The sequence below is a fragment of the Camelus bactrianus genome, chromosome 33, assembly GCF_048773025.1.
Source record: "Camelus bactrianus isolate YW-2024 breed Bactrian camel chromosome 33, ASM4877302v1, whole genome shotgun sequence".
Classification (NCBI taxonomy): Eukaryota; Metazoa; Chordata; class Mammalia; order Artiodactyla; family Camelidae; genus Camelus; species Camelus bactrianus.
In genome coordinates, this window is record NC_133571.1 from 21,173,035 (window position 1) to 21,192,131 (window position 19,097).

At 48.1% G+C, this 19,097-nt stretch overlaps 1 protein-coding gene across 9 annotated transcripts in view; it reads right to left on the reverse strand.

Moving 5' to 3' along the window:
* Positions 1 to 4,918: 4,918 nt before the first annotated feature.
* ARHGAP32 (Rho GTPase activating protein 32) overlaps positions 4,919 to 19,097 on the reverse strand; it is a 174,088-nt gene continuing 159,909 nt past the window's right edge. For all 9 annotated transcript variants that reach the window (XM_074357073.1, XM_074357075.1, XM_074357074.1 and 6 more), the window contains 5 exons: positions 18,153 to 18,298; positions 15,753 to 15,824; positions 13,054 to 13,938; positions 11,409 to 12,373; positions 4,919 to 10,004 (listed from right to left, as the gene is read on the reverse strand). In XM_074357073.1, the coding sequence (XP_074213174.1) occupies positions 7,770 to 10,004; positions 11,409 to 12,373; positions 13,054 to 13,938; positions 15,753 to 15,824; positions 18,153 to 18,298 (4,303 nt within the window). In that variant the 3' untranslated portion in view covers positions 4,919 to 7,769. The remainder of the gene's footprint in view (positions 10,005 to 11,408; positions 12,374 to 13,053; positions 13,939 to 15,752; positions 15,825 to 18,152; positions 18,299 to 19,097) is intronic.

Here is a 19,097-nt window from a genome sequence, read left to right on the forward strand (position 1 = left end):
TCTAACTACCTGCAAGGACCCCTCCACCCCACCCCGTGGTCCCCTCCCTGCAACACCATCCCAGGCACCTGCGTCTTCAGATGACGTAGCCAAAGGGTGGGGGAGCCCAGTGGCCGCACAGAAGACTGTCACCAGGAGGGGCACCTGACCTGCAGCAGACTGAGCAGGAAATACACCCTTTTCTGCGTTAAGGTGTTGAGATTTGGGTAATGTCACTGCGGCATGAGCCTAGCCAGTCCTGACGGCGAGGGGTTGCTAGCAGCGCCGCGTCTCCAGCGGCCCCGGGTCGGGTGACAGTGCTCTCTGAGGAGCCCCTCTGGGCAGCAGCACAGCAGAGACTAGAGCGGCAGACCCGCTCTGCACTGGCAGAGAATAATGGGAAATAAAGGAAAACCTTTATCATTTACCGCAAGTTTTACCTTTCAAAAATGGAGACAAAGTCATCTCTCTTGAGCAACTCTCTGGTGAAGCACCACGTCTTCCCCTCTGATCCTTCCTGCAGCGGCTCCGAGTGCAGCTCCTGCTCCGGGTGTGTTACCGAGCCCACGAGCCGGGGGGCGACACAACAAAGCCAAGCCTGCAGCAGGCGTCTCCGTTAGCAGAGAGCGGGCGCAATGCAGCTGGTATCAGCCGTCACACCCGGGCCATCTGCATGCAGGTGTCCCCTGAACAGGGTCTTGAGAAATCAAGGGCTCTCCCCACGACCGGTTGTTCAAGTCTCACCCTGAAGTTTCATTTTAACCACGAAATTACGTCTGGCATCTCTACTGATCAAGACTCTCTTCCTGCAAGATACATGTCAATTATGTGAAACTTTTCGGCTTTTCAGAAAGGCTGACAACCGATTAAGCTCTTCATGATACAACTGCACAAGCACAATGTGACCTCTTTCCCTTGACCGCTGCGCGGTCTGGCACCGTCTCACAATGCAAAGCCTGGGTAACTTACCAGGAGTTTGCCCTCCTGCTAAGCCCTTTAGAAACTTCTATTACCTAATTCAGCCACAGCAACCCCCAGCAGAAGGTACAGTGAGTCTCGTTTGAGAGATGAGAAAGCCAGAAGTAGTCTGAGGAGGGTTTAACAGTTCTGTTAAGGGCTTTAGAATGAGTAGGTAGCAGCCAGGACTCAACTCCCCAACCTTAACGTCTACTTTCATTGGAGCATAAGCTGGTGTCAGGGGTACTGGCTCAGACTCTCAGCCCCGCCTCTCTTGAGCAGCTGTACAACTGGCTGAAGACTAACCCTGTGTGCCTTGGCGTCGTCTATAAACCAATGAGGGACAAGCGAGTTCATAAATGTAAAACGCTTACGACAGCGACCGGCACTAGAGTAAGCACAGTGTTCGTTATCACTGGCTGTTAAAACACTGCCATACATCGCCACCATTGATAAAATACGTAAAACTAAAAAGACAAGCCTATTACGTGCGAGAAGTTCTTGTAGAACCTTTGGTGAGAAAGGAAGGCACATCACCTGGTTGTAAGAGTTCTGTTTTCCCTGAACACGGTGTTGGAGTTGCCCGTCTGAAGAGCAGCACGCACGCTCTGAAGTTCCCAAGCAGCCGAAACGGCTCACACCCGAGACCTGACTGCGTAAGTGTGTAACTGCCGTCAGTGGTATATTCAGTCTTCAGCCTTTTACCAGTTTTAGAGAATGTGACATTGCTTTCCATATTATCTGGCAGCTCAATTAGTCCTAACTTCTGTGTGTCGTTGCCATAAATAATACAAACGGGGCTTAATATTGAACCACTGGGGGCAGAGAAATTAACAACAAACTTCTGTTCCCTTATCACTAATATGACAGGGAACCAAGGTGCAAATGAGAAGAAGTGGTGAAGCTCTACGAACTGGAGCCGGTTCCCCTTGAGAGGAGCTCAGTACAGATGGTGCCTGGGCCCGCGCTTCTCACACCTGTACCGGGTCACCGGGAGGCGCTAAAACTGCAGGCCCCCGAGTCCAACCCCAGACCTCCCGAGTCAGACTGTCTGGGCGTGGCTCAAGGAATCTTATGTTTAGCTGGCTCTTTGGGTGCTTAAACGGTTTCTAAGCTTTGAGAACTATTTGTCCAGTTTTAAACATGAACAAGTGGCCGAGAAATCCCAGAGTGTTCTTCAGAATGTTCTTAGGAAATGAAAAAAGGAGCACTGCTCGAATGTCAAGGATGCACGTGCACCTGGCACGCCATCCTCCTTCCAGCAGCTAGTGGTGGGGCGAGAGCCTTCCCGCAGAGTTAGTGGTGGGGCGAGAGCCTTCTGGCAGTTAGTGGTGGGGCCAGATGCCTCGCGGGGGCCAGCATTCTTCTACGGGGAGTTATGAACATGGAAGATGCCACTGTGTCTAATCATAGAGCTTTCTCACAAAACGTCAAGTGCAGGGAAAACTCTTAAGAGAGTTCTTGTTTTATTCTCCCTTCTAAGCGTCTGAAACTTGGGTACCCAAGTACTTTGTTAGGAGAAAAGAATCAGAAGCTCTGTGTAATAAACAGATGACACCAAGTTCTGACCTTTCAGGGTCTCCGATCAGAATTTCTTTTGCTCACCATCTTGACAAGCTTATTTATTTTGAATGGTTATTTTGAGGAAGAGGAAGTTTTACAGGTAGCTCGTGGACAATAGCGAGAAGAGACAGTAGGAAGAAAAGGAGGATATAGGAAATTTAAAAAAAAAAAAACAAAAAAAAACCCCAGCAAGAACACAATAGGACAGTGGTGATGGAGCACCTGGTACAGAAGCACTCTTTATCTCAGCGTGTCCTGGTCGTACAACTATGTTATGGTAGAGCGGTCCGCAGGTGTAAGTGGTGAATCTTTAGGTATAGTAACAGCAATATTGTGGCTTGACATATTCTGGAAATATTTTAATTAAAATATTTAAAATAAAAAAGCCAACTTTATTTTTAAGAGGTATACTCTCAGTTATGTGAGAAACATAGCCACTGAACTGTCTTATTTCAGAGGGTTGCAGGTGCTCAAAGTTTTAATGTAATGGGAGTCAACATTAAAGTGTGCCTTTTCCTGTAGGACCACAAATGACTGAAATTCCAAACACCATCAGTGATTTTATCACTGACTCCTCAATGATAAATAAATACACATTTTAAGAGGTAGGTACTGTATTTTCGTCAGTATGAAGAAAACGTGGTAATGAAATAGTATGGAAATGAGTCTCAGAAAACTAAGCCGAAGACCCAGTGCAAATGTCCGATGTCTCTTTTCTTTAATCCCATCTGAGCAGTTTCCATGGGGACCCATGTTCAAGTCTGGGGGTGAAATGTTCCATCTTGCTTCTAGTCTAGAGTGTGGTTGTAGGCGTATAAAAGATGGGGTCATCTCACTACACGGGCAACTGTCCCCATTACTAACTAACAGGGAAATGCTGTAATGTTTCAGGATGAAGAATGATTTGTACTTGATCACTCCCAACAGGAAAACTAGGATTTCAATACCTTAATAGAGTTGGTTTTTTTTCCTTGAAAAAGTCCTGGCTGACATTGAAGCATTTCTTTTGAGAACTCTGGCACAGGAGTGCGTCTGGACCGCAGTCAGGCAGTTGGGGGACCTGCAGCAGCTGTCACATTTGAGTGCTTTCTTATCTGGGTTTGCCACAGATCAGCTTGTCACAGGCGACCGTGTATAGGAGATGGTTCTTTTCCGGTACACTCTGAAAGCGCACAGTATGTCCAAAATGCTTTGTGGGAATCTTTAGAAATACGGTTGTTGTTCAGAATCCCCTTCCGGGGGAATCCTAAGACGCCAACTCCGTCTCCTGGGAGACCAGCCGGGAGCCCGGCGGAGGCATGGCGCTCCCACGCCTTAGGGCAGCCCTGTGTGCAGCAGGTCTGCTCGAACTTGCCAGTGCAGATCAAGAGGTTTCTGCAGTCCTAGAGGTACAGTTTGACCTGGGGAGAATTTGGCCAGGCAGCATACTGTGACAGATAAACACAGGAGACATTAAGCCCCTCCCCTCAAATAAAATAAAATAACTTCTGGTAAAATAATGTGTCATAGAAACACTAATCTTTTGGTCTGAGTACCCCCAACAACCCCTTCTATTTTGTTATAATTCATATTAGATTAAAAAGGAAACACATACACAGAGGTCTGTTTTAACCTGAAATAATTTTGTTGATATTTGAATTGCTTTCAGTGGGACATTTGCTTTAAGCCACAAGGTATGTCCATCTGGATTATCAGAGTACAAAATCCCTTCTCTCCCCGCCCACCCCCAACCAAAACAAACAAAGAAACAAACAAAACCCCAAACCCACAACTCAGCTTCAAATAAGTTTTGAAGAAATGAGACTCTAAATATTTACATATGGGTCAAGAAATAAATCACAAACTATTTACAAAAATACACAAGCTTATATGCATTAACAATTTACACCAGTTCACAAAAATATTAAAACATAAAAAAACTATATAAATTAAAGTTAAAACCTCAGAAGTATGACCCAAGACTTCCTAGGATGCTTCTCTCATGCAGGTCATGGTTGAAAAATCAGAGTTTGCTACCTTAGAGTCTAAACTGTAAAACAACCATTTTTATTCTTTGAACACTAACAGTACTAATCAAAAAAGGAAAAAAGACCTTCTGTGCACACTGCTTATCTTGCACAGGTAAAACATACCATTCCTTGACATTTCTGTCGCACACAGCACTAAAAATCACATGCCTCTAACCATTTGCAAGTAACTTTCTGACATACTTTTGCTTTCATTATTATTATTCCTTACAACACACTGCTCGGATGACACTTTGCCAGCAAACCGAATGGGTGACTGACAGGGCTGGAAACAGATATATGAACTTTGCAGGCTCCTTTTTTAACTAAAGGGGCAAATTTCAAATTTACATTGTATGCCTCTATTGCTGCTTTGAATATGATATGATATTCTGTCCCCACTCACGTTAAGGGTCCCTCTTTTGTACAGAATTAGTCCCAGAATATTTCAACCTGACCCTAATTTAAAAAAAAAAAATGCTTTGCCATTATAAAAATGTGCAGGCCCTACCTATCCTTGGGACCAACCTCAGGGACTTGCGTGCTTAGAAGGGAACTGCACATACGTGCTATCCACGAGGCTCGGACGCAACTTACTGCAAGGAGACGGCACTTCTGGGGCTGTCCGCAAAGTCTCTGGCCAGACATCCAGCGAATATTTATTTCTATCAAACCAAACTGTGGTATCACAATTTTGCCAAAAAGATCAACTCTGGAGACGTGGCTATGAAAATACCAATAGAATGAAATTCTGAGTTCAATGCATAAGGCAGCTCCATTTCCTGGACTGTAATGCTCCACGTGAAAATTTCAGAGTCATGACTCTCAGTTACTCCCTCTGTGGAGTCACACGCAAAGTGGACGGTGCTACGGTTACTCGGCTCACAGTGGCCTGACAGCCACCGTCTGCCCAGACCATTAGAAAGGGATGGACAGAGGCAGAGCCTTTCCAATAATTGAACCCGAAGCTGAGGCTGTATCTACACTCAGTGAAACAGTTCCAGACTTTACCTAAAGTCTGTGTTTCACACTAGTACCAGGAATCTGAGTCATTATTCTGCATTCAAAATATTCACCTGATATTTTCTAAACACAGGACATTAACCAAGTAACTGCTTTAGGGAATTAACATTCATATTTTTAAAAGAGACTTTATAGTTTCTGGAGTAAACAAGGGGTGTGATGACAAATCCACAAGTGTTAAAACCGGACAGACTTCGGCCACATCCCTCAGGGCTCTCCGTCCCTAAAGCCATCTGCATCTCTGTGGCACACCAGCTCCTTTCTCCTCTCCGTGCTGCTGGTGAGAGCTTACGGGGCTTGTGTTACCTCAGAGGGGCAATGGGGTGCCTACTGACCAAAAGACGATCATGGTAAGAGAAGAAATTAGTGCTGCGTATTCACCAAAGAGCGAACTCCTGCAAGCGGCTCCCTGCGTGTGCGCTAGGTGAAGTGTCCTGGCAGGCTCCCCAGCATTGTGACTCTAGTCCAGGTGGGTCTGCGCGTTTGATCTAGAGGCTAAGTTCCCACAGGCTTTTTCCATGTTGGTATTTCAGGGTTTCTATCAACATTTTTATTCAGTCTGTCTTATCAATCATGGGGGAACAAAAGAAAACCTTATAGAGTATTTCCACATATAAGTAGATGTGTTGTTCTTAAAACTTTTATTTCTTTTTCTAAGTATAAACCCTTAAAATGTAATCACATGACTTTTTAGATTAAAAAAAACTGGCATGAATCTTAATCTTTATACAATTTCACAGCAGTAATAGCAGCATGAATTTAGCCTCTTAAAAGATTTTTCTCTGCTCTAAATGAAAGTAAATTCCAAGTTTTAAAAAGCCAGAGCAGCAACCATCCAGTAAATGGAATGAAATTCTCCTAGTAACTTCTACAAACTGAGTACTTACAACATGTGAGTGTATAAAAATCAAGTATCATTAAGATTTATGGAATGACATGACAATCTCAACTCATTCTGGAAATGCAGGACTGCCTTCTAGTCTGGAGGATGTGTGCAGTGGGCTGAGAAAATGGAATGCAACTTTCAAAATAAAGTCCTGGGTATCAGACATGTTTCCCATGTCTGCAGCGTTCTAAGAACTGTACCTGAAATGCTGGTGTGGATGGCAATTACAGTAAGACTGTGAGCGCACGAGGGCAGAGTGAAGCAACAGCACGTTAATCCCTAGGACCTGAACGGTCACTGCTCAGAATTCCAGCGGGTGAGACGGGCTGTGATAAGTGGTTATTGCAGGAATGCTCAGCTTTCTAACAGATCATTTGTAGCTACTTTAAGAATTCCAGGAAACCTGGACTCTGGTTCAGAAACAAACTAACATGTAAATTATAATCATGATAAATTATGTGTTTATCTAGTCAAACCATGCTGGTTTGTTTTTTTTTAAATGAAAAAAAAAGTTGCTTTAAGAAAACAAATGGTGTGAAATATTTCACTAGGATCACAATTTACCAAATATTACTGAGGGGAAAAAGAACTGAAGGCAGGCAACACCTCAGAAGCACTGATAGTTTTCTGGGGCTAACGAAGTGCACTGACTTCCACCTAAGAAGTTTCTTGAATTCTAACTTAAAGATCCCTTTGCAGTGATATGAGCCTATTCAGCCTGGATCTAAATAGTCTGACTACTTGTGATGACTCTTTATGAAATGCTCAAAGTCTTAATTCCTTTAATTTTTTGGTTATAATTTGTTAGATGTTCAAGAGACTCATCTGAAGGATCAGGAGAAGGTTTCTCCACTGTAACTTAAACACACAGGGGAACGAGGTGAGAAGAGTGGGTGTCACTCTGGGCCAAGCGCATGGCCACTGAGAAAGCAAGTAGGACCGCAACAGAAAACACAGAGCCCTTCGGGGAAGCGGACGTCAGCCGCTCTGAAGGATACAGCAAACATTAAGAAGGACAAAGTCAAGTTGAAATTTTGTGCAAGGCAGTCCTCAGGCTCTTACACATCAGCCCCATATGGCAAGTACAGCCTGTAGCAAATCTCTTTACTAGGTTTTCAACACAGTGCTTACACTCGTTCAGATTTTTAAATGACAAAAAAATGACAGAGTCTATAGATGGAAGAGGTGGTGGTGAAGCAGGGAAGGGGGAAAAGATGGTTTATTTTTTATTATTTTTTAATGTGGTCAGGGGGTTTGGAGCTTTTTTTTTAATTTTTTTTAAATGTTTGGGTACTGAAAAAAATAGAACAGTCCACTGTCCAGCAGAGGCTGCTTCAACTCTGTTGCCCCCAGGCTCACTCTGCGTGGATCTGCGTCTCGGGGTGCTGCAGGGCCAGCTCTGCGGGCAGGAAGGCGCCCTGGCCCAGAGCCGTGGCGTAGGTCCTGCTCTGCGGGTGGGCAAAGCCGGGGGGCACGTACACCCCCAGCGCTGCCGCTCCGAAGGCCCCTCGCTGGAGCTGGGGCGGGGAGTGGTAGCCCTCCAGGTTGTCGTACTGGGGCACCATGGTCACGCCGCCCTGGCGCTTGCCGTGTGGCTGATACTGGTACAGCACGCCAGCGTCCCTCTCCACGCTCTGGGCGTGGTGGAGTTTCAGGCTATGACTCCGCTCTGGTTTAGGGGGTGGGACGACTGACGGAGCGAGGTGTTCCTCCTCCTTGTAGCCGTCTCTGGAGTGTTTCTCTGGGGCAGGAGGCTGCCTAGCCCGAGGCCTCTCCAGCTCCTTGGAGAGCCTCACCTCTTTGTGGTTCAGTCTTAAAGATTCCTGCCCCGATGGAACGTAAATCCCTCCAGAGTTATGGTAGCTGACTGGCTCAGACGCGTCTGGAATCCCCTGGGGCCCATAATCTAGCTGGCCAGCCCCCTGCGGGTAAGGCGGCCCGTGTTTTGATTCACACAACTGCCTATGGCTTGCTTCCTGATGGCCCCTGTGCTCGGGGAGACCACAACCCATGTCGTGAAGCTTCCTGTTCCTGAGGCTGCTCTGCTTCTGCGGGAGGCAGGGCTTCTCCGGCTGCCCGCCGCCGTACGCTCCGTGCGGGTGGGCTCTGTCCAGCTCCGGCTCCGCGTGCTTCCGATAGAAGCGGTCCTCTCCCTCGGGGCTGACGGCCTTGACTGCGTGCCGCCCCTCCTTTCCTTCTGCCACGGAGAGAAGTCCAGTTTTCCCAGGATCGGATTTACTTCGCAGGTGGATGACATAGATCCCGCCGAGGTCGTCCTGCGCGGCCGGGGCCATGTTGTCGTACTGGGACACGACGGGCCCTTTCACCTTCTGCCGAGCGCGGCTCTCCCTCCGGATGGACTGCACGCGGTACTTCTCCATGTCCTCAAGATCCCACGAGGTGTAGCTGTGCTTGACGTCAGCCACTGGAGGCATGCTGACGACGCTGTGGTCATTGGCAGAGAAATAGCCGGGGGCGCCGGCCCGGGGGCGCGGAGGCAGCCCGGCGTAGCCGAGCACGCTCTTCCCCTGCAGCCGAGGGTTGCAGAAGGCCAGGTCGCGGCCGGGCAGGCGGTGCAGCGGCCGCAGCGGCAGGGCGCCGCAGGCGTCCAGGTCGCACAGGGCGCCGGCGGCGCCGGAGTACGGGCTGTAGCGGTAGTGCACGCGGCCGTTCTCGAAGTAGGGCTGCAGCTGCGTGACGTGGTAGTCGGGGCGGGCCTGCGGGGGCGGGCACGGCTTGTACTGGTGCAGGGGCCTCGGGCAGAAGGCCGGCTCCTCGTCCGGGGGCACCTCCGTCCGGGAAATGGGGACAGAGCGGATCACGGAGGACGGAGGGGCGTGGAGAGACTGCACCCTGCGGATGGTGGGGTGCGGCGGCGCGTCTTCGGGGTAGCAGCCGCCCCGCACAGCGGCGCCCAAGGAGGACACGTACTCCGCCCGGCCGCACGGCTTCCAGTGGTGTCCAGACGCGTTTCTCCCCGGGGCCACGTACGTGTTGTAACGCGGGCCCACGGAGGCTGGTGGCTCTGACCTGGAGGCGAACGCCGGGTGCGGCTCCACTTTACTGTGATGCGGAGGGACGCTCTGGGGGCGGTACTGGCAGTTGGGAGTCACGTTGAAATGCAAACAGTTTTCCAGACTGAAGGGTTCAGTGCTGACATCAGGCCTAGCAAAGGCGGAATAAGCAGTTCTCTGAGAGGCGTGCTTAGGCTGCGGGACAGGGAGCGGTAACGGCAAAACATCGTCGTCCACAGAGGCGGGGGCCGCGCCGGCGAAGGCGTGGGGACCGGGACCGCAGGCCGCGTCCGCGCCGATGCAGTGCGCGGCGGCGGCGATCTTGCCGTCCGCGGTCCTGGCTTGGGGGGCCGGGCCGGGGAAGCCGCAGGCGGGGTGCACGGGGGCCGGCTCGGCGCGCAGGGGCAGCGGCGGGGCCCGGGCCCCTTCCCGCACCTTCTCGGGAAGGCCGGGCTGGAGGGCAGGGGTCGCGGCGGGACACTGCGCGGCGGTGCCATCGCTGGCGAGGACGGGCGCAGGGTCGCCCGCGGCCCTGGGTTCAGGCGGCCTCTCCAGAGCTGGAACTACTCCTGGAACCTAGTGAAAGACGGTAATACTGTGAGTTTGTTTTTTATGCTCCCCTCTACGGACTCAAACACTATTAAAAGTTTATAACTCACAAGTTGAGTCTATTTGGGTAGCAGCTTGAAATTTCCCCAAGCTATGTGGTTGTACTAAACAGGACAGAGGCTGATCTGTCCCCACTGCCACCTGGTATAGCAGCTGTCACCATCTCTGGAGAACTGTTCTAATTTATGACAGGCTTTACATATGAGAGGAGGCTGCCTGTGACATTATGTCAATGTGCAGACCAAAACAAAAGTTTGGTCAAGTAACAGTCAGGCTTAAAAATACATACCCAGTCTATCTGTCCAGCTCAGTCTCAATGCCAAGAACATTTTGCTAAGGAAACAGAGTTGATCCTATCTGGAAAAGTTTGTGGAGTGACTCACAGCTGCCCACAATGGGCAGTTTTAAGCCCCCTGACCTCCAGAAGGACAGTGAAGGGACTGGTCCAAGGATGCGGCCACTGTCTCCCTCCCGCCTCTACGTCAGCCTGGCCAGTGGCAGCAGAGGCCAAACGTGGTCCTCACTGCAACACTGCAAATACTCTCTCCTTGAGAAGCAGTTGCTAGAAACAGCATCCTCCCCAAAAGATTAGGTATTGAAATCCTTTTAGTTCAAGGTGACCACAAAAAACCTGGGGCATTTTTTTTTTAATGGAGATACTGGGGATTGAACCCAGGACCTTGTGCCTGCTAAGCATGCTCTCTGCCACTGAGCTATACCCTCTCCTCCTGGGCACTTTTTTAAAACATGAGAAAATTAGGAAGAAACCTTAATATTTTGCATTTAACATTCACTCATCGGTACAAGTGCTTAATTACAGAACAATCTGCTGGTTCATGTTGAGAAAATAAGAAGTCCTAAAACACTGTGACCTCTGACATTTCTAAAACGTCTATAAGGTAGAACGTCTCACAAATGTCCTGAGAATAAAGCACTTCCGTCAGGCAGACGTGAACCACTGGCAGAGATGCTAAGATGACTTGCCCAGAGGCACAGTGAGTCGGTGATGGAGCGGAGAAAAACCCTGCAACCCGACGCCTGCAGCCCAGCTGGACGTGTGTGATCACAGTCTCTTTGTGTGTCTGTGAGGACACGACCCACACACTTTAGGAACTAAAGGCAGCAGGTATAGTTAAACCAGAGCCATCGAGTAAGTGCTCCTTTTTCAGGAAAAAAACAAAAACAAAAACAAAAAAAACCCAGCATCAAGATAAAGGCAGATCCCAACCTCAAATGGGAAATGCTTCATGGAAACCTGACACGGGACTAAAAACATGTCAGAGCCACTCAAAGTAACAACACCCCCTGCTGGAAAGCGAGGTACCTTCGGGAAAAGCCCACTTCATCTCACTGACTGCCTCCCCTTCTTACCTTGTGCGCATTGTGAACTCCCACGCTGGCTGCTGCCTGTCCCTGCCCCGGGCCTGGCAGCTGCTCTGTGGCTCTCTGGGAAGGAGGCAGTGGAAGGGGACGACTAGTTCTGTGAGTGCGCTGGAGGGTGGCGACTGCAAAATCCACTGCGCTGGGCTGTTCGACCACATCCCAGCCGGCTTCCCTGGTGCTCATCTCGGCTGCTGTCGGAACAGTCGTCACATAAGCCACGGGGGCTGTGCTGGTGTCCTCTTCAGGGGACCCAGGTGGAGGGTAGACTTTGTCTCTGGGCAAATTACAAGGCGTGGGCGATTTGTCTGCAAGTTCTAAAGGGTGATGGGGCTTATCCACACTTGCACCAAGATAAGAAGAAGGCTGCTCCCCACTGTAGAGACGAGGCTGAGACCGGTCCTGATCCACAAAGGAGACAGTCAGAACACTGGTCTTCGCAGACTGGTCTTCAGGGAAACTTAGGTGATCATCAGATTTAGAGTCTGTTAAGGGAACTGAAGTGACTCCGGCCTTTTCTGGGTCCCCAGCTAAATAAATTCGATGTGGCTGACTGCCTGGGAAGTCTGCTGGGTGGGGCTGCCCCCCAGACTCCGTGGCACAGGAGTGGGTGTAATCCCCGACAGCTGCTGCACCCGGTGCTGGCTGGTCACCGTCCTGGAGGTGGGGCTGCTCTGTGGGCATGTCAGCCTGGAAGAAGGCTCTATCTGCAGTGACACTGGAGTGGGAAGCAGGCAGCCTGTCTTCAGCTGCGGCCACTGCCAGGCCTCCGTAACTTGCACAAGCAGCCTGGGATGGCCCTGGTCTCCTCGGGGGCTGGGTGGAGGCTTGCTGCGCAGACTCGGCTAACGCTAGCGCCAACAGGCGGGCAACGTTTTTCGGAGGCGGTGGTGGTGGGATAAGAGAGACTGAACTTACAGGAACGGGATCCTGAGGGGGGTCATGGTTATCTGCTCCTGGTGGGAAATTGGGGAAAAAAAATGAGAGTGAAAAGGTAGCTTGTGTTATCCTGAACGGAAAGCCAAACACTCCCCATCTGATCACTAAAAACAGGTGCCTTCCATATTTCCGATCGGCAATCCACGATCTTCTATCCCACATGCAAATGCTGTAGAAAACACATCTGGTTCGGAAGCAAAACTAAAACAAAGAGTGTTTAAACCACAATCCCCTCTTGGATTGCTAAAGAGATGGGGTGAAGCAGGTCCCTCAAGGGGCTCAGAAAGGACTGCTTAGAAAACAAGCTTCAAGTGCTTGCAGGCAGTTAACTAAGAATAGCTTCTACATTTGATGGTGTAGGCTGGCTGGTTAACTTGTTAAGGCTATAATACAGATATTTCATCAGAAGGAAAAACAGAATCAAGAGCTACGAAGCTGTGTGAAAATTACCCATGAGTTCTGACTGTCCAAGGAGATAAGGGAATGCTATGAAGACGTGAAGCAGGACCACTGGCCCTTTGGGGGGTTTCTGTTTGATTTAACTTAGGACTTGGAGCCTTCAGCACCACCTAGAAAACCACTCTGTCTGATTAAAGGCTAGCTGTGGAGTCAACTTCTCTCTTAAAAGGCACAGATGGCACGCAGGACTGAAGGTCCCTGCTAGCTCACAAGAAGAACAGAGGAAAACACATGGTACCTGTCTGAGTCTGTCCAGGAGGCACAGCCTTACTCTGACCGCTTGAGGCAGAGGCAGGCTCCTCCTCCTTCCCTGGCGACTCCACGCCGGCGGGCGCCACCTGGCCCAGGGGCTGGGCCGCAGACTCACATCCTTCTTGGGCCTCTCTCTCACTTGCTTTCAGCTTTACTACCTGGGTGGGGGGTCTGTTTATAACATCACTTTCTTCGACACTTTTGTTCCAGGTTGGAGAAGGTGCGTCCTGAGCTGCCGTGTTTGAGGCTGTACTGATGACTTCTGACACCCGAGCGGGAAGGGTCACTGAGATTGGCTCAGATATGTTCATAGAGGGCGATCTGCTTAATTTCCGGCCAATCTTTGGAGAGAAAGCGTAGACGACCTTCTCCGTGAACGAGGATGCCTTAGATGGCTTCTCTTCGGTTGGGCTCAAGTCCAGCGTAAAGAAAGGACTCAGTTTCTCCTGAACAGGAGAGACAGGTTCAGAACTGGCAGCGCTTCCCGGAGTCTGAGACTGGCTGCCACCCGCCTCTGAGTCCTTGTTGTTGGTATTTTGTCTGTCCTTGGAGTATCCCAATGAATCAAAAAAGGAAGCACCACCCTCCAGACACTCAGACTCGGCCTTAGGAGGACTGCACTGAAATGACATCGGGTCAAAATCCAGGCTGGCTACTCCAATGTCTGGTGGGCTCAAATCAACGTCCTCAGCTGAATGCGGAGACAGGAGGGCTGGGACATGCAGCAGCCCGACTTCCTCCTCGCTCTCGTTGTCGTGGGGGAGATTGTCGTAGGAATTGCAGCGGTTCCCCAGCATTTCTCCATTGAAAGAGGCACTCAGTGCGTCACTGCTAGATCTGGGCCGTCTGGGTCGGAAGAGCTTGGAATCACCTGGTAAACGTGGACAACAGCATCAACGTGTGAACGTCACAGGGCACATGCACCATGAGTCCCCTACTCAGTGCTGCAGTAACGCACTACAGAGCAAGAGGATGCAACTGTCTCTTGGGGCGTACAGATGGAACCCCCAAAGCAAGGGATACAGAACAGACGGTTTGACACCGTCAGAGGGAGGGGAAGGGGGCTCAGAACCCCTAGATCCTGCTAGTAGTTCAGCGCTGACTCTTGTGACTTCGGGCAAGCTCTTCATTCCTTTTTGTCTTATTTTCTCACTGACCTCACACGTGACTTGTGAGGCAGAACTAATCACTTTGAGTAATACTTTGGATATACAACAGCAAGAGGGTTTCTTTCTTTTTTTTTTTTTTTTTTTTGGTGGGGAAAAATCCTCCTAACACCTAAATTTCTATAAAATTGAACTTCTCAATGAAACTCTCTACAATCTCATAAAGTATTACATATATTTACTAAAGAATTCCTTTCTGATACTTAGTTTTTACTTCTTTTCCTTAACAAGAATAGGCTTTAAGTTTCTCAGGCAGAGGCCTTAAGAATGTAGACTATTAGATGATTTTGTGATAGTGTTAAAACTCCAACTGGTAAAAGAAGCCCTCTGTCTCAGCATTCTATTACAATTATTAGAATTGCCGAAGTGAAAATGTACTATAAAGAGACAGACACTGTCTTAACACAAAAACATTGACTAGTGTGTTGACCACTTATAAAATTAATTTCTACTCAAATATTATTTTCTGCTTAATACAAGCATCTAATCAGCCCACTCCCACATTTTTGAGAACCATTCTCTTAACGACAGTGAAATGGAAAATCTCAGAAAACCGGTAAGATGTCAGACACTCGACTGAAGTGAAATGAGAGGACTTCTTGAATCCTGAGCAGAGCCACTGGCCACTGAGGACCTGGCGGTTAGAAATAACAAATGAGGATGAGAAAGTTGACCAGGAGGAGGCACCCCAGGAATCAAAAGAGCATGATCTGCATGCCAAGGGACTGAGAAAAGCCCTTGGGAACCAGCGCAGCTGCTGACTGCGTCTGTAAGAGGCCCGCTCGTCAGCCTGCTGCACCAGCCACGCACGACATGAAGGCTGTCCTACCCGCTACTACACGGTTTCACCAAAAAGGTTCTATCTCCTTCCGAGTCAACACTGAAGTAATCTTTTGTTCACTCTAAAAATTAGTACAGGGTTGCAACTATAGCCTGACTTTTGCTAAATGGAAGCTAAAAAATGTATTTTCAAAATTGTTCTTCAAGTTGCAATCAAACATTTTGGTACTATTTACCATGAAATTCTGGTCCCCATTTTAGGAGATTCACTTTAGTTGCCTTCTCCTGGTACTAATCATCCTCAAATAGCGAGAACTGCCTCTAGTCAGTGTGATATATGTAATTTAACATCTGGTTAAGCCATCTGCAAGACAAAAGACTACTGGTCCTAACATCAAAACTTTCATTTTATATTTTGTAACAAGCATTGCATTCTTATGAAATTTAGAGAAAGAAAAGCTACTAACACCATTTGTCACTGGACATTAATAAATACAAATGGTTAACTTAAAACACTTCACCTAGTTTTACATAAACTGAATAGCAATCAAGTCAAAAGTGAAGAAATTGAAGACTGGTACCATTTTGCAACATCAATGGACAATACTAAATAGATACTCGTTTAGGAAATTATAATCTATAGCCTATTCATGAAGCATATAGTTATACAATATTCTCCATTGTTATGTTCTTTTATGAAATATATTCCAGAATAAAACGACTGAGGCTTCATTCTTACCGTCAACTGCGTGGAGGGAAGTAAGAGACTCTTCACTCTTAGCTGAACGGAGGGTCCCTTCTGCTCTGCCACCTAAAGAAACAAAACCGAACACTGTGAAGTTTTATCCACTGTGACCTATGTAGTGAAATGAAACTATGTAGTGTAGTGGTGTCTTTATCCATATTTAAAGTTTCGAGAGTGATAATACTTTTACGATCACATTCAGTTTTGCATCCTATTATATACTATGTTGTACTGTTCCCAAGTGGTTTCCTATGTGAAAAATCTCTCTTCTAAAGGATTATGAACTTGGGAATAGAGATGAATTTTAAAACTTCCTTTTATATGTCTTGAAGACCAGTATATCTTGAGATGATCTCATGCTCGATTTGGGGTGAGCCCTGAGTCCAATGGCTAGGATCCTTTGAGAGAGAGGCTGCAGGCAGACAGAGGAGAAGTCCCGTCAAGACAGGGGCAGAGACCAGAGCGGCGCCACCAGAGGCCGAAGAGGCAAGGAGGGACTCTTCCTGGATCCTTTGGAGAGAACGCAGCCCTGCTGACACCCTGATTTCAGTCTTTAACCTCTCGAACTGTGAGGAAACAAAGTTCTGTTGCGTTAAGCCACTCAACTTGTGGCAATTTGTTTTGGCAGTCCTAGGAAACTAACACAGGTCCTTTAATTAATTACGTTTGTTGGATCTTATTTGTTAAATATCTCCATCCTCTTTCAACCTCTTGGCAGCACTCTGGGCAGCTGACAGGTACCTCTGGTGCAGGTGCTCAGCTCTCTGCTTCCCTGCCGGAGCACCATTTTCTCACCACTCTCCTTTCCTGACAGCTCTGCCTGCTCCATCCTTTAAACGCTGCTTTTCTCCAGGATATTCAGCCCCCAACCCGCTTCTCTCTCTCAATGGGCTCTCCCAAGGCCTTAAAATATACCTCCAGGGCTTCCACCCTTAGATGTTTGTTGATGACTTTCAGATCTGTATTTCTAGTGAAATTAAATCCCTCTGCTGAATTCCAGACCCACAATACCCCTCACCTCTCGGGCAAGTCCAGCTCACTGTGTCCACAGACAACATGCTGTTTTTCTTCCCCAAACTGCTACTCCCCACAGGGATAATGGCACCACCATCTCCCTTACCACTGAATCAAAACATGAAAGTTATCTCTTTTTTTCTCTCATCCTTCACAATCACTTGGTCACCTAGACCTCTGGATTCTGCTTCCTAGATGCCTCTCAAATCTATTTCCCACTCCCACAGCCACTGCTCATTGTTTCTCGCCTGTACAGCTAATTTTCTGTCCAGCCGCCAGTCTTACCCTCTTCCCGTCTACTCCCTACCCTCTGGCAAGCACACGCGGCCCCTAACGAGCTGAACCTCTTTCTGTACCATCCTCCCCAGCCAAGCTCTTTACTGCTCCCTGCTTCACAGACCAACACACTCTGCTGCCATTTCCTGAAATCCCTTTCTCAATCCCTTGCTGATCAGGTGACTGGTACTTACGCTTCAAAACCTAAGTCACAGGTTCTACTCTCTGACCATCGGCCCCTCTCCCCACGTGAAATGACAATTCCTGCCAAAATTACCTCGCATAAACCTCTATTTCAATAGGTATGATTTTGCATGAAATTAATCTCCTTACATGTATGACTTCCCAAGTGAGACACGGAAGGCAGGGCAGTGTCTTGGTTTTCTTTCTATCCACAGAGGCTGCTATCAAAATACTGAGCGCATGCTTAGTGCATGATTGCAAATGGAATCAATGATGAATGAAATGAACTGAACGTTGTATTTCTAACATTACCTAAGAAGTAAACACTACTGTCCTTCCTAGATTCAGAACTTAAATGATTTTTAAAAGAGTAGCCCTTTCAACAACACAGTGATAGATTTCTCTGCGACACTCTCATCAATGAATCATCTAGTAAAAAGATACCTCCTTTGGTTTTAAGAGTTATAAACTTTTCAGGCATGTTGAAACATAATTTTGTCATTTTTGAAATCTGTAAAAATACAGATTAATAAATGTAAAACACCACAGCAGTTATTTTTTATTACCAACCATATGCAAACCAGATGAGGATACATTGTGACTTTTTAAGCACATTTACACTACATGTAACCTGTATAGTTTCCATGAGAAATTGGGTACTTCTACACATTTATACATAATATATACTTGGGGATAAAGAATTGGTAAAAGGAGACAATTTACATGTAGCAACACAATTGGGACATATCCTGAGGCCTGTTACAACAGCGTGCTGAGTGGGTGCCCGGAGTGAGAGAGAGCCCGGCCACGGGACAGGAGCGCGCCCCCCGGCGGCCCGCCCCGCCCCGCCGGCGACGGCACAGGACAGGAGCGCGCCCCCCGGCGGCCCGCCCCGCCGCAGCACCGCGGGGAGGAGCTGACCTTTCAGAGCCGCGGCCTTCATCTCGGAAGGCTCGCTCTCGTTGCGCTGCAGCTTCCTTTTAGAAACAGATGACGATTTCCCCAAGTTGAAAAAGGAACGCCAGCTGCCCACGGGAGACTTTTTCATTTTATTTTGAGGCCTCCTCCTATGAGAGAAAATAACCTGTATTAAGATATCCAAGGGGCTACCTTTACTAATGGAAAATCAACAAATGATGGAAAGAACTCAAGAGCCTGGGGGGCACAGCTGAAGCGCAAACAGCCGCCTTCCACACGGCACGCGCTACCCCGTGTGGCTGAGCTGCACAGCGGAAGAAACGAGAATGAAATGTGTGACAGTTTCGCAAAGGTGATTCTTATACAAATTTTCATATTTAGATCTAACCTCACAGTCCGTGAAATAAGTGAGAATAAGAATATTTGGGGATAAAAAAAATATTAAAACTCCGAAAGTAGAACTGAATTGAAGAAAATGATTTTAGGTGTGAGTAAAGCGAATTAACTCAAAAGAGAAGAAAAGTATTAAAAATAGTAACTAACATACACTGACAGCCTGGGACTCACTAACTGCACAGACAGCACCCCACTGAAGTTACGTAAAACCACGGGAGGTAGGTACTGCTCCTCTCCTTGCACAGCTGAGGAAACCATGACCCCGAGACGCGTAAGTGACGTCCTTCACGCTCTGAAACCAGTGGATGCTGGCGCCGGAGCTGGAACCCAGTCTGCCTGCAGCCGGCACTGACACTCCTGACTACTTCTCTTAAAGAGGTTTTTGAGAAAATTACAGAGCTGAACTATAAATTCAGGAAGCTGAAGACAACCCCAGGATGACAAAGGAAAAGTATGTGCTGACTTTCTACTGCCGGGCCATGCTAATCAAGGGAGGGGAAAGGAAGTTGGAAAGGCATACGGAAACACGGAAATACGTTCTCAGCTTTTACT